The sequence below is a fragment of the Sparus aurata genome, chromosome 13 (assembly GCF_900880675.1).
Source record: "Sparus aurata chromosome 13, fSpaAur1.1, whole genome shotgun sequence".
Lineage (NCBI taxonomy): Eukaryota > Metazoa > Chordata > Actinopteri > Spariformes > Sparidae > Sparus > Sparus aurata.
Window position 1 is genome coordinate 2,906,268 of NC_044199.1, and position 18,128 is coordinate 2,924,395.

Below are 18,128 nucleotides of genomic sequence, written 5' to 3' on the forward strand. Positions count from 1 at the left end.
GGTAGCAGGTGTGTTTGGCAACTTATAGAAAGTAAAAAATAGAGTCTTTATGCGTAGGAACAGTGGTGTGCAAAAGGGGGGGGGGGCACTCGGCCCAATTGTTGTAAAACGCGCGCTAAAGTGCCCTCCTGGGGGCCAAAACACACACTAAAGTGCCATCTTGGGAGCCAAAACGTGCGCTAAAGTGCCCTCCTGGGAGCCAACACGTGCGCATGATAAACTGCCCTCTTGGGAGCCAAAACGCACGCTAAATTGCCCTTATTTTCGCACCTGCCCTTCAAAAAGTCTATGCACACCACTGCGTAGGAAAGTATCTGCCATCCTGTCTGCCATCCTGTCCGTCATCCTGTCTGTCCTACTGACTCCACGCCACATTACTGTCCGAAAAACAGCGTCCGTCCACGGCATCTTTGTGACTTTCGACAATGCATGCTGGGTCAGGATCTCGGTTAAAACACTTTATAACAGCATCCGTATGATTATGAACAGTCGGCGGATACATGTTTATCGTTACGATGCGTACCGTCACGCCTCGTTTGGTTCTGCTGCTTGGTTCTGTGTGAACAAACAAAGGTGGCGTATGGACGAGCCTTCTTTGCAGCGATAATCCAGAATCTCTGTGTGAAAAGTGCTTCTCTATCTCTCTCTTTCTATATATATATAGATGTAGCATACACTGCATTCATCTTACATTGTGTTCTACGACCCGGGTGTTGTAGAAATGAGCAACTGAACCTTTAACCTTAATTATCCAGAACAGAACCGATGACCCACTTATCCCCGAGGCCAGCAGAGGCAGCAGGAGGCCTTCTTTTATGTTCCCAAGCATCAGTTATGTGATGTTGACGGCTTCTGTGAACACGAAACAAAAGAGCACATCAGAATACTTTCTCTCATCATCAGACACAAACATTTACTCTATCCCGAATAAAAGAAGATGGCATCCTCTCTTTGTGCTCCTCTTTGTTCCCTCCTTCACTCCTCTCTAGGTCACCTTGCACCGATGGAGCTCCTCCGTCTTCTCTTTCTGTCCTTCCTCAAAGATGAAGAGGAAGAAGATGATGATGCCCAGTGAGTGCTGAGAGGAAAAAAAAAAAGGGGGGAGGTAGGGAAAGGGAGAGGAAGGGAGGAGACGAGGAGGGAAGGAAAGGAAAGAAGGGGAGAGAGAGAGAGAGAGAGGGAGAGAGAGAGAGAGAGAGAGAGAGAGGGGAGGGGGTGTTAGTGGATGTAGCTCTAGCTGTGGGCCGGGGGGTGAGCTACCTAGCCCGGGCTGCTCTGCCGAAACATCCATGGGTGGCTGTGTGGGGAGCCACCACGACTCCTCGGGCAGCTTGAACGAGAACTCGGACGGCACCGGAGGTAACTTGTCGACATCTTTTCAGCGCCTACAGGCTCGTGTTGTACAAACATGGGGGGCTTCCTCCGGGCTTTCTGCATGTTGTCCTGGCTGGAGGTCTCTCTCTCTCGCTTCCCTATTTTATGTCCGAGCCAGGCAGACAGAGCCGGAGACAAGGCACCCCTCCCCCCTCCCCGGGTACCGTGCTCCTCACAGCGGGCCTCGGAGGGAGAAACGACGGCTCGTGTGTACTTTCTAACCCGGGATATATTGACGGTGCGACGCTGCCTCCCTTTGTTCTTTAACCGTTGACGATGCTAGCCGGCTAAAACGTAGCATCCTGGCAGTTAGCTAGCTAGCTTCTCTGCATAACAAATATGGGTCACAGGCGGCGATGGCATACAGGGAGACGCAGTGGAGTGATTCAGTCTGATTTAAATAATTTCAACTTACGTTAGCGCAACACAAACTGCATTTTATTGTGTTTTTAATGCCAGGCTTTTGTTTTTATTGGCTGTTCTGTGTGATAACCGAGGTGCACTGGAGCATGTTGGGGGGAGGAAACAAGAGGAGGTGTCAAAACTTACAGGCTGCTGTGTGATGATGAAGTGTGTGTTTTTATTTTATTTTATTTTATTTTATTTCACAGTTATTTGGTGAACAAAACCTGAGAGAAGTGTGCATCAGAAATCAGTCCATCACATCAGGCTTGTTGTATTAATTGAATAATGAGCAGAAGTGCATGTAGAGCCTGAGGTTATGGGGCATGATAAGTCAAGCGATGCCATTTTAAGTGCAGCTTTGTGAATGAAAATGTGATTATATAAAAAAAAAAAAAAGAGGCTATTTTTAGTTGTACATCAGTTATTTTCCGGTGATTAAAGCCGTGGAGATGTTGTGCATGAAATCTGGTCAGTGTGGGCTGTAGGAGTCGACCGATGTGGCATTTAAAGGGCCGATACTGATTATTAGAAATCGAGGACGCCGATAATCGATATTCATTAGCGGTGAACAGGAAAATCAGTATAATTTACTCAAGTATCAGGGGTCGACTGAACACCGTCCCTGGCTGATAATCAGACCAATTTTTAGCATTTTCCGGTTATCAGTGAATTAGAAATGTGCTACTTTGGCTGTGATGCAGCATCCTTCAACACAACGTCTCGCCTTCAAAAATATCTGATTATAAACTCTAGACTCAGTAATCTGAATCTGCAAGGTAACTCAATTTATCAAATAAATGCAGTGAAGAAGTTTAAGGTAGTAGAAAATGGAAAAACTCATGTAAAGTAAGAACGGTAGTTGAGTAAATTGTGTGTGCTTTACCAAAATGCAAAATGAATATCTGGCCCCAAATATTGGTTTTCAGTCTCCTTGATTTCTAATATCAATATTGGTATCGGCCCCGAGTGCTTTAGTTGACTTAACAAGTGCAGCGTCTACACACAGTAGGTGGCGGTCTGCAGCTTGAGGGTTGGTTGTCACCGTCATGGTGTAGCGCTGCTGCGACTGTGTGGTAACGTAGACAAGAGCCGCACATGTTGTTGCCGGAAGTTCAGAAGACGACACGATTTTAACATGTGATGCACGTTCTGCAAGTGTTCGGAGAGGAGGGCAAAGTCTACAAGTTTACCAATAATCAATATTAAATCATCCATCTTAGCCTTTGTCCTTTGAAAATACAGAAATATGAAATTATCTGTGATCTTATCAGAATCTGTCATGAGAGACACGTAAATATCAAGTTATCTATATAGTTTTTGGTATCAGCTGAAAGACATCCACATCTTCCATCCCTCAGTTTTAGTAACTTTCTGGTGATTGAAGCCATGAAGATGTTCTGAGTGAAATCTGGTGCGAGCTTGCACAAATGCTGGCACAGTTAATTTGAAAACATGCAAGATGAGGCTGTTATGAATCTCAGCACCCAGTTTGCAGAGTTTGTCATCAAGCTGAGGTATTCGACAAGTCTGTACTGTAGTTTCCTGGTTGTCTGGTCTGAGTTATTTTAATCACAGATTGAGAGATAGAGCGATGGGATGGGGGCGGACTCAGAGGTGATGAGTCCTATATCCTGGTCCTTAAACTCTTTGTTTTTGCACTAGAACATACTAAAAACACTTTAACCTCACATTTGTCAGGAAGCAAATGTGTTATTGCATCACAGAGAGGATGCACATCTTTATTTTGTGTGTGTGTGTGTGTGTGTGTGTGTGTGTGTGTGTGTGTGTGTGTGGTAACAAGAAGCTACGCAGTGTTAAAACGGATGCAAACAAGCAGCTGTTATTTGACACCTTGCTTGGTGACGACAGAGACGAGGCAATTAGTCCCGAACACATGTAAATATATCTGTTTTCACCACAGCAGGTGTCATAACTAGACTTTCCTACTTCAGGCAAACTGATATTTTAGTATAAAACTGCCTTCTGCACATACTGGCCTACATACATCCCTCAGGGTTTCTGGGAATTACTGAAAGACCGGCAAGTAGTCGGTGGACGGACGAGCTGGAAAGTGGGCCAAGCTGTCAAGATGGACGCAGCGCACAAGTGCACATGTAGGAATCGCAGGCAGGTATTTCTGGCAAACCACTGCGTTTAGTTTCAGTTCAGTTTCTTTGCCTCAGTAGGCGTTATGGTCTGTACAGTGTACGACTGCCTCTGTTCATAGACCCTCGATTTGAGTAAGGAAAAAGTCCACCAAAAAACCCTCGTACCAGGGAAAAACAATGTAAGAAACCTCAGGAGGAGCCACAGAGGAGGGATCCTTCTCCCAGGAGGAACAGACATGTGTATGTCCATTACAACGACAAAATATCTGATACAGATAGATTATAAAATATATGTGAAGAGTGTTTGGTTGAGGAAAACAACTGAGCAGGCACATGAACTCTCTCCTCCATGGTGACCTGGAAGAGGACATGCCACAAAAATACATCAGAATATAGATGGATTTGAATAAGAGAAGTGCGGTTATAAGGAGATTGTGACACTTAATCCATGAGGAGGCCCTGAGGGGACAACGGTCCAGATGCAGCATATGTGGAGAGGAGGAGGAGGAGGAGGAGGAGGAAGAGGAGGAGGAGGAGGAGGACAAGGAGGAGGAGGAGGAGGAGGAAGAGGAGGAGGAAGAGGAGGAGGAGAAACAGACACAACAGAAGTTAGAGAGATGTTTACAGATGGTTTGTTGTGTTCTTGGCAGCAGTGCCGACATGAACAATAAATATAAGGTTAAGAGATTTATTGAGACTGAGAACGATCCACTGGAGGACGCAATAGTAATTGGTGCAACAGCTGAGCTGATTGAAGAATAAGGACTAATTAAAAGTTTGACACATTTGGATTTAAAGGCCTGAATAGAGTCTGATTGTCTGATGTCAGCAGGGAGGTTATTCTGGAGCAGGACTGCCCAAAGTTCAAATCCATGAGGTTTGATTTGGCCCAACAGATCACCAAAATTATTATATGAATCGCTGGTTATGTTGTTTGAGTATGTTTTTTTAATTATTATGATCTGAGTGTGGCGGACAGAGTGAAACTTTGTGCAGGTAGTCAAGCAATTCAGAGAGACAAGTGAAGGGGAAAAAAAGAAAAACAGAATATTGGGTAAGACATCACATCAGGCATGTTGATGTTCCCCTGCCCCAACACACCTGATTCAATGAGTGTGTTGTTGTCAGGTTTCATGGAAGACGAGCTGATCGTTTGAATCATGTGTGTTTGGGCAGGGAACCGTCTTAATCATGCAGGACAGGAGGTCCTAGGACCAAGACTGAAAAACTGTAACTTAAAGGGATATTCCGGTGTAAGTTTAATCCATGGTCTAAATCACCGTGAAACTGTGTTAGACTCCCTCTCCAGAGATCAAGTTAGCAGACCGCTAATTTACAGAGTTTTATCAACCTCAGAAACGACCGCATGACAACAATACACTGCAGTAAATGGATCCAAATATAAACCGCCACCAAAAAGCCACAAATAATGCTCAGAACAGCACCAAACTTCAGCAACAGTACAAATAGGGTCTCAGCACATAGTCCGGGGCATCTAACCTCCGCTAGCTTAGCTGGATTTCTACTGAAAAGCTGACTAAATGTACCACTCTTCTGCAGCACCTTCCTGTTGACGGGAAGTCCCGACGAGTCGATTACCGAGTGCAGTAGAGTTCCGCGGCTCATGGATGAAAATGTATGATTATGACTCCATGGAAAAGCAATCAAAGTTCATATGTGTCTTACCTGCCAGTTTATAACAGTTATTATCGAGAGCGGACAGGGAAAAGAACAGAATTGAGCATTTCTAACCGCACTCGGTAATCGTCGCGTCGGGACTTCCCCGACCCGGAAGCTGATGGAGGAGAGTTGAAATCTGTTTTTAGCTTCACAGTAGAAATCCAGCTAAGCTAGCGGAGGTTAGATGCCCCGGACTATGTGCTGAGACCCTATTTGTACTGTTGCTGAAGTTTGGTGCTGTTCTGAGCATTATTTGTGGCTTTTTGGTGGTGGTTTATATTTGGATCCATTTACTGCAGTGTATTGTTGTCGTGCGGTCGTTTCTGAGGTTGATAAAACTCCGTAAATTAGCGGTCTGCTAACTTGATCTCTGGAGAGGGAGTCTAACACAGTTTCATGGTGATTTAGACCATGGATTAAATTTACACCGGAATATCCCTTTAAGTCATCTACAGGAGAGGAAAAAGAGATCTCCAGGACTTTTTCACCGCACTTTCTCTCTGAGGGCTTTTGTGTTACACCATTTCGCATCTCATTAGGTGCTTGTTTTTGGCCGGTGGTCCAACATTCAGTTTCACTTTTGGCCCTTAAAGGGAAAAAGTTTTGGCACCGCTGTTCTAGAGAAAGCGAGATGATTAAAAACAAAACAAAACGACTCTGCAGCCAGCTGCCGACTTTTTAACTCTTGGGACGAACAGGAACCCCTCACTGTCAAAGCTTATTGCACAAGGAAGAGGAAGATTATTATTGAACAGCTAAGATTGGTGTAATATAATCAAATGTTCTGGTTTTACTTACTCTAGCTGCAGCTTTCTGAACCATCTGAAAACTTAAGGAGCAAGCAGCTTGTGGCAGACAGACAAATAATCAAGTCTGGATGAAACAAAGGTGTGATTTAAGGATCTCTGCATCCGTCAGAATTAGCAGCTGCTGACATAGTAAAGGACCAAACCAACTCATTAATATTCATAAGTCATTATTCGTTGCAACAACTACATTTCCACACATGCACCGCTCAACGTTCAGCTCATGTTGTTGGTGTCTCTTAAAAAAGAGAATACTCGTGGAATCTTACACAACCAAATAAAAGTCCAGTTGGGTGTAAACAGTCAGTCAGAGGTCTTATTTACTGCAAACAGCCAGTTGAAGGTTGATGTTATCAGGGTGTGCCGTGTGATCATCAGGGAACATGTGTACCAGCAGCAGGTGTAACGCAACACCTTGATCTGCCGTCCTCTCTCCTCTCCGTGTGTGTGTGTGTGTGTGTGTGTGTGTGTGTGTGTGTGCTGCACGTACGCCACACACACACACACAGAGGCTGTCCTGTACCTGTCGTTGCCTTCGGTGTTGATCCAGATGGTGTTATTAATCAGCCACTCTGCTGCAGATGGAGCACCGTCGACGCTATAGCCCGAACATTTTAACTGGGTTTAGTAACATAATACTTGGAGCTTCAGTGTTTGTGCGCTTCGTGTATATATCACATGATGGTGTAGGCTTATGTTTAATCTGTGATCTGAGTTTGGTTGTATGCTTGAGTAATCTTAAAAGATTGATCCCAGCTCTTTCTCTTCCCTCTTTCTCTTCCCTACATCACCATTTTGCTTTCTTTCCTCACATCCTTCGACTCACTCCACCCTCACTTTCATTCTTTGTGTCTTTCCCGCCTGCTTCCTCTCCGTCTCCCCTCCCAACCTCCTGTCTTCCTCCGTCTTTCCTCCTCTCCATCCCTCCTCTCCTCACTCTCTCCGTCTCCCCTCCCAGTGGCTCTAGGGCGTAACCAGCCCCTGAAGAGAGAGCGGCCTAAATGGAAAAGTGACTACCCGATGACTGAAGGCCAGCTGCGCAGCAAGAGAGATGAGTTCTGGGATACGGCGCCAGCATTCGAGGGCCGGAAGGAGATCTGGGATGCGCTGCGGGCTGCGGCCAGCGCCTTTGAGAGCAACGACCACCTGCTGGCTCAGGCCATCCTCGACGGGGCCAGCATCACACTGCCGCACGGTAACGCACATTTCACAGTGGAAGACGTAGTCGACACCTCATCGTGTTTTACTCCCCATGAAGTACCGCTGGGTGGACGTTATGTAGGACATGCAGTGGATGATTACCACCTCAAGAATTTCAACTCCCTCTTCCCAAATCCTCTAGAGCTCCTAAAACTCAGGAGCTCAGCTGTAGTTCTTGTTTTCTGTGCTAGTTTTGATATGCGTGAAGTTCTCTTTTCTTTTTAAGCCTGGAGGGAATCTTTTGGTCATGTGCGTCTGGACGTGCCTTCATCTGTTCACAGCTAGTCTTGCACACTACCGGAGACATTAACATAATGCTAATTTATGACCGAATTCAAAATATTTGGAAAACCTGTCTTACATCGATACCTAAGTATGCCACGGTAAATCAACCTGTGCTACATTTTGGTACCTTTTTAAAGCAGAATGTGTTGTGAATTCAAATTGATTTTAATAAGATTAATTTGGAGTCAGTAGCAAAACTTACACTTTCGTCTTTCCGACAAGATTTTTTACTTTTCGACTGCGCAAAATGCTTCTCTGGCAGTCAGCTAGGCTAAAAACACCGCTCAAAGTAATTAATCCCTGTGTTTGTCATCTTCATTGCAAACCTGCTGGAGATTAGTTTTAACATTTAGAACCAGTTGTTTTGTCCTACTTTAATAAAAATACAGGAAAAGACATAAAAGCATTTTAGGAGAGAGGAAAGAAAGGGACGATCTAAAGGAGTCCAGCAGGTCGTGTGTTCACACTGTTTAAAAAGACTTAAGTAAGAATATTTTAGACTTTCAAGATGCAGAATAAAAACTTAACCACCTTGAATCGAGCAGCTGATTCAGTCCATCTGAAAAAAGAAAACATGCCAAACTTTTGCAGGTTTCTGCTTCTTAGAATCAGGATTTGATGCTTTTCTTTATCATACTTGTAAGTTAATTGATTATGTTTGGGGTTTTTGGTTGTTGGTGGGACGAAACAGGACGTATCAGACAGCAGATTAATCAATAATGAAATTGGTTGTAAGTTAGTTGCGGCCCGATGTTGATGGACATCTTGTATTTATATCAGCTTTTTTGACGAAACAGGACGTATCAAACAGCAGATTCATCAATAATTAAAGTTATTATTAGTTGCGGCCTGATGTTGATGGACATTATAGTCCAACAATGCATAAGACAAAAGAAAAACAGCTAGAAAACATGAAAAACAGTTATTGTTGTCAAAACTCAACACAAGTAATGAAATCCTTCAAATTGAGATATTGACATTTTAAAAATGCCTTTTTAGGAACTATTAGGTATCTATGTATGTTATAAATAGAAAAAGGATCCTGATGCTTCAACCGCACTGACAGATTTCAGTGAACACTTTCAGAACAGCCTCCACATTTCTCTAACTTGAAAAGTGGAAGCAAACCTCAGGACAAAGCCCAAAGTTCAGACAGGTGTAGAAAGAGTTCACCTGCTTTCTGGGTGACAGAGCGAGTCGTCCATCAGTTAATGTACGGACCACTTTAGAAACATTCTTCTCAAGCTAATGTGTCTTTGGCCTGAACTCAGATTGTGAGAGTACCGCACATATTTACAGGTTACATCAGAGATGCTGTTTAGGGAACCAGCATATGTTTTTTGAGGCCTGCACAGGAAGTCACCAGGTGCCACATGTTGGCATGCAGCAGGGAGCTGTCGAAGTTAAAGGTTTTGCAGATTTTGTCTTGCAGGCTGCACTTTGACAAACTATGAGCTCAAGGATGCAGTTAAGTCTTCTCAGGAAGTCCGTGAAGATCTGTCATCTGATGTTGAACTTGTTGTTGAAACAGGAAGTGTGTCTGCGTGTTTTGTTTTTTTTCCAGCTTACAGAAAAATGAAGAGTTTAGTGAATGTGGACAGGACAGTATTCAGCCTGCAGTTAGGACGAGTTAATGATGCTCTGAACGTCTAAGTGTATCTCGACGACCGCATTTTAGAGTTTCGGCTTTAGCTATTAGGAGGTATGTACTTCAGAAGGAATCAATAAATAATAAATGATATGGGCGTGTGCTGGGTCTCCTGAAAGGAAGATTTAATGAGGGTATTACTCACATAAGTATACCAAAGATAGGGCCTCTTCTAAAACACACTGGAGAGCATCCATATGGAACAAATCGATAGAAAATTGACAAAAGCTCCACAAAGTAATTATCAGCTGCTTCAGCAGGTTTTCTATTTGTGGATGTGCGTCTGTGTCCTTATCCCTAATTCATATTACCTCATAATCACATGAGCTGCATCGGGGAGAGGAGAGGTGATCTGTTTCTCGTTGGGATGTTGTTGTGGTGAGTTTCGGACACTTTTGTCCCGGTGGTGACCTTCTGGTTTCACCAGACTTTCATGAGGTTTTTTTTTAAATGAATCAGTGAAGGTAAACGTCATAAGCAAAGTATGATGCAAGGAATATCAATCATATCTAATCACATGCTCTGTTGTGAAACAAATGTTCACACTCTTACTGAAGTTTGGTAGTCTGTATGTGAAGTCAATAAATACGCAGAACTTTACTTTTGGGAGTTTATTTTGAGGGCCAGGCCACTTTTTTCTTCTTAGCTGAACCCAGCAGGAAAGCAGAGGTGGGCAGCAGAGTTATTCTGTCAGGAGGCCAACAGGGACACAACCTCAAGGCTTCAAAGATGGAATAACAGCTCTACCTGAGTAATGTCAGGTGTAGTAGTTGCCAGCAGACAGGCTATTCGTGCATGTAAATGTATTCCGTGTCTTGTCTTGCGCCGTTCCTTTTAGTAGTTTGTCCAGGTCAGATCGGATCCCGCTGGGCTGCAGCTGTGGATTCCCCAGACCTGACATCACCATTTCACTCATCCAGCACTGCGCTGCAAAAAGCAGCTCGATCACTTAAATATTTTACCACTCACAACTTTATGCCTCTCTGTTGCCCTCTTTTTTGCTTTTACAGTTCCAGTTTCGGCTGAGTGATTGACGGTCTTGGCCCTGCTCCACCACCTTAGTCCAGACTCAGACTGCAGGACTTTTAAAATTCTAACCGACTGTGAAACCGTGTTGCATCACGCACACAAGGAGAAACTTCTTAGACGTTCGTCTCTCTCATCTGAACCGTGCACGCTCTCCTACTGATAATGGCACATCAAACACTACCAGAGATGATCACGCCAGAGGGAGTGATCTACCAGCTCGCGATCTTGTGGGGAAGCAGATGTAAACAAATGGTGACTTCAGTTAGAGAAAACAAAAGCCTATGAAATGGGACTGGATTAGAAAATGTTTGAGGATTTGGTGGTTTGTTTTTTGTGTGAGAACTGGAGGTGAGTTTAAGTTGTTAGGTTTAAAGGGATATTCCGGTGTAAGTTTAATCCAACACACAGTGAAACTGTGTTAGACTCCCTCTCGAGAGATCAAGTTAGCAGACCGCTAATTTACGGAGTTTTATCAACCTCAGAAACGACCGCACGACAACAATACACTGCAGTAAATGGATCCAAATATAAACCGCCACCAAAAAGCCACAAATAATGCTCAGAACAGCACCAAACCTCAGCAACAGTACAAATAGGGTCTCAGCACATAGTCCGGGGCATCTAACCTCCGCTAGCTTAGCTGGATTTCTATTGTGAAGCTAAAAACAGATTTCAACTCTCCTCCATCAGCTTCCGGGTCGGGGAAGTCCCGACGCGACGATTACCGAGTGCAGTTAGAAATGCTCAATTCCGTTCTTTTCCCTGTCCGCTCTCGATAATAACTGTTATAAACTGGCAGGTAAGACACATATGAACTTTGATTGCTTTTCCATGGAGTCATAATCACACATTTTCATCCATGAGCCGCGGAACTCTACTGCACTCGGTAATCGACTCGTCGGGACTTCCCGTCAACAGGAAGCTGCTGCAGAAGAGTGGTAAATTTAGTCAGCTTTTCAGTAGAAATCCAGCTAAGCTAGCGGAGGTTAGATGCCCCGGACTATGTGCTGAGACCCTATTTGTACTGTTGCTGAAGTTTGGTGCTGTTCTGAGCATTATTTGTGGCTTTTTGGTGGCGGTTTATATTTGGATCCATTTACTGCAGTGTATTGTTGTCGTGCGGTCGTTTCTGAGGTTGATAAAACTCCGTAAATTAGCGGTCTGCTAACTTGATCTCTCGAGAGGGAGTCTAACACAGTTTCACAGTGATTTAAACCATGGATTAAACTTACACTGGAATATCCCTTTAATACCTGTCAACAGTAGTATGCTAGCTAACGTTAGCATGAAGGGCTACTCCAGGATGAATCTCTCATTGGCTCCTGTTGTTACGTCACTGTGGCCTTGGTTACTTAAGCGTCAGCTTGTTATAGACAGTCAGTGATACACCAGAGTCTTTTAAAAGCATGAAATAAGGAGCTGAGTATTAAGTATTTCTTCTGTATTCATAATGGAGACTTTAAGCTCATTAGAGGTGCATCTATTGATGGGCTCACTGTACATAATCTGATTGGAGATCTGTGGTCATCAAAAGCGACTCTGAAGCAGACAGTGGGATCCATTTGCATCAGCGGTCGGTCAACATGCTGGCGTCAATCCATCCTGCCACAAATAAAAGCATCATGTTCACTGATTCACGTCATTATCGTGTTTTCAGCCAGAACAGAAACTGCTTCTAGTTTGGCGATGCAGAACGCACCGCAGCAGCAGCAGCAGCAAAGCATTGTTCATGTAAACAACTGTTTCGTGCTTTGGTCATAAAATTTAATCCGGCCTTCATTCTGTACTCTTGTTTTTTTACCAGAGGCATTAGCACCACCTGGAAACTATTAGCATTCTGCAGCAGAGGGATGAACACTGAGGTGGAGCCAACTGGAGAAGAGAGGAGAGAGTTAGATATACAGACACATTCATGATCATTTTTAACATCCATCTTGTATTTATATCAGCCTTTTTGACGAAACAGGACGTATCAAACAGCAGATTCATCAATAATCAAAGTTATTATTAGTTGCAGCCCGAGGTTGATGGACATTACAGTCCAACAATGAATAAGACAAAAGAAAAACAGCTAGAAAACATGAAAAACAGTTATTGTTGTCAAAACTCAACACAAGTAATGAAATCCTTCAAATTGAGATATTGACATTTTAAAAATGCCTTTTTAGGAACCATTAGGTATCTATGTATGTTATAAATAGAAAAAGGATCCTGATGCTTCAACCGCACTGACAGATTTCAGTGAACACTTTCAGAACAGCCTCCACATTTCTCTAGCTTGTAAAGTGGAAGCAAACCTCAGGACAAAGCCCAAAGTTCAGACAGGTGTAGAAAGAGTTCACCTGCTTTCTGGGTGACGGAGCGAGTCGTCCATCAGTTAATGTACGGACCACTTTAGAAAACATTCGTCTCAAGCTAATGTGTCTTTGGCCTGAACTCAGATTGTGAGAGTACCGCACATATTTACAGGTATATTTACAGATATACAGACACAGAGGCTTTATGTCATTCATGATCATTTTGAACATCCATCTTGTATTTATATCAGCCTTTTGTGACTCTCGCTCTGACAGTTTCCTTGTTGACTCTGCTTGCTGCTTGCTGCCACCTCCTCAGTCTCCACCTTTGTAGTTTAGAGACACATCAGGGCTCAGTGGCATCTATTGTCTTGCTGAGGGCTCATTGGGAAGTTTTTCTGCACTGTGCTCCCTGTTTTGTGCCTCAGCATGCTGCTTCAGAGCCGAGCCGACTGTATTTTCTGTTGTTGCTATAAATGGTTAAAACTATGACGAGAGTGTTCCTGACGTTTCCGATCACTCAGCGACACCCACCTCAGTCAGGAGATGTTAGACTCGCCTACTAATTTCTTTTTCTAGCCGTGAATTAATCAAATGTAGTTCCCCGTGTCCTCTTTTGTCTATTAATGATTCACGCTGCCGGCACCAGATCGCTCCTTCAGCCAGCTGACACCAAAAAGGACCAATTTCTCATATTCTTTTAAGTAATGGACAGAAATAACACAACATGCTTTTTAACAACAAAAACAGATGACTTCATCCTGATCTAAAGAACAGCTGACACCTTTAAATGTAGTTGCGCAGTAAGTGTGTTGAAACTGTAATGTTTTAGAAGATGATTAATCTGAATCTGTGGATTATTTCCCCACGTTATCTCAGTCATGTCATGTTGTCTGACAGCAGCAGACAGTTTAGTATCTTGAAACAACAATCATGTCAACATGTTGTTATGCCAGCAATTTATTTGGTGACAAGAGCTCAGAGAATTTGCCGACATATTTCTAAAAGTGTTTTCACGATACAGAATGAAGGATATTGGTATGTGGTTGAAAGAAGTTTTTTCGCACCTTCTCCTGTTTGGTGAGCGCTGTCATTACAAGGTGACACAACATCATGCTCTTTCTTTCTCCCACTCAGTCTGGTAGACCATGACCTTAGCCGAAAGTTGCCCTCGCGTCTCCACCTTGACCACGGCAGCAGTCATTTAGAGAACAGTGCAGCATCCTCTGCTGACTCATCTCGCTCTCACTTACCACAAAACTCTCGTCTCTCGCAAGCAGCTCGCGCCTCAATTTAAGTCATAAAACAACAAGAGAGCGGTGCAGTGACCTTTCAGCTCGCTGTTAGGACTGTGGAGGAGAGTTGTCACGCTGGTGGTTTTAGATTTTTAGGACGTCAACATCGTTACCATCTTCTCAAAACTGACAAAGTGTTGGAGACAAAGTGGCTGTTTTAGTAAAAAGCTGAGTAAACCTTGTGTTTAAAACACCCGTGACCACAATAACTTGGTGTTCCAGGTGTGACAGAGGTGTCTTTTCATCCTGGTACCAGCCGACCGGTCTGAAATCCCCCTGAGGGTCCGTCCCCCCCCCCAGTGAATACCACAGCATTAAGTTTCTGTTTGTGGAATAATTTGACCTCTCCACTACATCTCGTTTCCCCCGCTCTCCACCACCTCTCTGCTCTGCATCTGAATCACAGTGGTGACATAATGCATTATATGTAATACTCATAGACACATGAGATTCCCTTTTCTCCTACTTTCACTGTATCATCTTTCCTTTTTTTTGTTTTCAACTGAGTTGGACTTTCATTTCTGCATTTCGCTGAGGGCAGATATTGACTTTGTTAGATGGAAAGATGACGACAACAGGAATAACGAGGCACATTTCATACTTTACTCCCGAAAGCACGAGTTATTCAGAACACGAATCGTGGGTTTCGATGAGCTGATGACAATTTAAAGCTTTCAGTATGTGTGTGTGATTCTTATAATATGACAGGCATTGCATAGAAGTCCTTCTGTGACCCAGCAGATTCCCACTGGAGCTGAAGATGATGACGTTATATCTTCTGCTGATGGTCTCCTTTACTTATTAAATGATTATTTAATGGAAACTGTTTAATAACCAGTGGAAAGTCTCCTATTGTCCTGTTATTTAAAGATGAAAGTGAGGCCTGTTGGCTAAAGTTGACCACCATGACATTGAACCGCTGTTAAGAGTTAAGACGCTCCTTTAAATCAGACTACGTTTTCATGATCAGAGCACGCCGGCCAGAGAAACAATTTGTGCAAGAAGTCAGTCAGTGAAGTGAACCTGGGATCTTACAAGGAAGCTGAGAGGCAAGCAGTAAAATTATGGAACTTCAAAAGAAAATTGTGGCAAGTTTTTCTCCGGGCTTCTGTGTGGAACCGTTTCAGTCTTAACAACAGAACACGATACTTCTCGGCCTGCGTTCTGCCAATAAGTGTCAGTTTTGGCCCTTCCAGAGAAAATGTTTGGCCCCCTGGTTCAAAGAATGAAAAACTTCTTCAGCCTTGTCAAGCGTTGACACTTGTTATTGTTTTCTTCCAGGAGCTCTGACTGAATGTTACGATGAACTGGGAAATCGTTACCAGCTGCCGGTCTACTGCCTCTGTCCTCCCGTCAACATGATTGAGGAGCGCTCTGAAGAGCTTGACGGTTCAGATCCAGACTCCGGGGCGGCAGACCCGTCCACGGGCAGCGCCAGCGACCCCGCCTCAGGAGGGGAGTGCCAGCTCCGGCTGCGGCTCTCCACGGGTCGCGACCTCCGGCTGGCGGTCCGTTCCACGGACACGGTGGGCATGATGAAGCGCCGCTTACAAAGTCACGAGGGCGTGCCTGCCACAACCCAGCGCTGGTTTTTCTCAGGTCGGCCACTGACAGACAGGCTGCGCTTGGACCAACTCAACATCTCCAGGGACTATGTAGTGCAGGTCATCCTCAGCCAGCCGCCGCCGCCAGAGCCGGTATCGACCCCAGGACACACACCGGAGGCCTCCGGGCCAGTCGCCGTGGAAGGAGTGGCTGCACTGCCACAAGAGCCCACGCCGGTGGAGAATTAGCTCCAGGTGGTCGGAGGCGGCGGTGTTAAAGGAGGAGGATAACAAGGGAGATAAAAGAAAGTTGATTCTGACTTTTCTCTTTTGATTTGCACTCTTTCTCTTCTCTCTTTGTTTTTGCTGAGAAGGGCTGTGATCGGGCCGAGGTCGGCTGTCTGCCGGAGCAACAGGACTCTTGAATTGAGCAAAGACTCGTCATTTTGGTTTTACACGTTGAAATTTTGACCTTTTTGAAGTCTTTTTAACTGTTCCTATGGAAACCAAACAACAAAAAAAGAGAACTTTGTCAGACGGCTTGAAGGTTTTCTGATGTTTCGAATGTTTCAGTTTCCATTCAAGTTCTGCTCTCTGGCGAGACTGGGTCAGCAGAACTGTGTTCATGAGGCTACAGGGTTACACATACGTTTCATACGCGTTTTAAACACAGACTGCAGATAAGAGAGAACGTAATAAAGATAGTTTAACAATCACGACAGTTATTCAGGCGAGTTTTAATTATTTGTGAATCAGATCAAGAACACTTCCTCAGTGTGCTCACAGCTGTAGAGGGAGGCTGGTACAGCAGGCGAGTGCGCTGATGTGTCCTCGCTCTGCCGCTGGATTAGACGCTTTATTTCACTCTGTTTCACAGAACAATCAGAGCAATCATGTAATAAACATTAAGTAGTCAGCCTATGTGTGTGTGTGTGTGTGTGTGTGTGTGTGTGTGTGTGGACAACGAGTGTGTGGATGCCTATATATGTTTAAGACACGACCACACTTATTCATGTGGCATAACGACGGGACATCAGAAACACAGTTGCATATTTTGATTAAAAATAGAATGTTTTTAATTAAAATGGATCATTGTTTCTATCCCTCGGTCTCTGTCTGATTGTTAGTGTTTATGATTTAATTCTCTCTCCGTTTCTTTGATCGTTGTTTAAAAGGCTGACGCACTGATGCTCGTTAGGGAACTTGTCGTGTGATTCCTCCAATTGGAATGTCGTCTTGTAGGACATATTAACTGTTTTCCCTCACAAATATCAGGATGTATTAAACAGTATCACACATTTCACATTCAGCTTCTTCATGATACATTTGTTAATTTAGTAAAAGTAGACAAACTATTCATTTGTATTCATATTGTGGGTTTCAGACCACAGATGGGACCTAAAAGCTCACTAACATCCAATACTGGATTTTTAAAGGCTTTTCTTGCATTAAACCTTTTGGTAATCAACTTACTCGCTCTCTTGTGGAGGGTCAGATGAGGAGATCAATACCACTCTCATGTCTGGAGGATAAATATCATCCCATAGCTTCATAAAGACTGACTGAGCCCTCCAGCTCCTCTAATGCTCACACGGTCTCATTATGCTCATTTACAGGTTCATAGTTCAGTCTGCTAGATGTCTTCATGCTCTAATGTTCAGAAAACACACGTTTTCTCATACTGTCCACTGCTGCAGCACCTCTGTTCACCCTCATTTTGAATACTTTGTTTAAAGGGATATTCCGGTGTAAGTTTAATCCATGGTCTAAATCACTGTGAAACTGTGTTAGACTCCCTCTCGAGAGATCAAGTTAGCAGACCGCTAATTTACGGAATTTTATCAACATCAGAAACGACCGCACGACAACAATACACTGCAGTAAATGGATCCAAATATAAACCGCCACCAAAAAGCCACAAATAATGCTCAGAACAGCACCAAACTTCAGCAACAGTACAAATAGGGTCTCAGCACATAGTCCGGGGCATCTAACCTCCGCTAGCTTAGCTGGATTTCTATTGTGAAGCTAAAAACAGACTTCAACTCTCCTCCATCAGCTTCCGGGTCGGGGAAGTCCCGACGCGACGATTACCGAGTGCGGTTAGAAATGCTCAATTCCGTTCTTTTCCCTGTCCGCTCTCGATAATAACTGTTATAAACTGGCAGGTAAGACACATATTAACTTTGGTGCTTTTCCATGGAGTCATAATCATACATTTTCATCCATGAGCCGCGGAACTCTACTGCACTCGGTAATCGACTCGTCGGGACTTCCCATCAACAGGAAGCTGCTGCAGAAGAGTGGTAAATTTAGTCAGCTTTTCAGTAGAAATCCAGCTAAGCTAGCGGAGGTTAGATGCCCCGGACTATGTGCTGAGACCCTATTTGTACTGTTGCTGAAGTTTGGTGCTGTTCTGAGCATTATTTGTGGCTTTTTGGTGGCGGTTTATATTTG

The 18,128-nt window shown here is 44.0% G+C and overlaps 1 protein-coding gene across 2 annotated transcripts; it reads left to right on the forward strand.

Annotated features, from left to right (window-relative positions):
* The first annotated feature begins 1,186 nt into the window (after nt 1–1,186).
* On the forward strand, nt 1,187–16,974 carry ubtd2 (ubiquitin domain containing 2). 2 transcript variants are annotated; one of them, XM_030438776.1, is made up of 3 exons: nt 1,187–1,359; nt 7,332–7,568; nt 15,409–16,974. In XM_030438776.1, the coding sequence occupies exons 1-3, from the start codon at nt 1,290–1,292 to the stop codon at nt 15,918–15,920; spliced, it is 819 nt and encodes a 272-aa protein (XP_030294636.1). In that variant the 5' UTR covers nt 1,187–1,289; the 3' UTR covers nt 15,921–16,974. The 2 variants fall into 2 exon arrangements, with proteins under 2 accessions (XP_030294636.1, XP_030294635.1); XM_030438775.1 differs by lacking the exon at nt 1,187–1,359 and adding an exon at nt 1,373–1,612.
* Nucleotides 16,975–18,128: the final 1,154 nt, after the last annotated feature.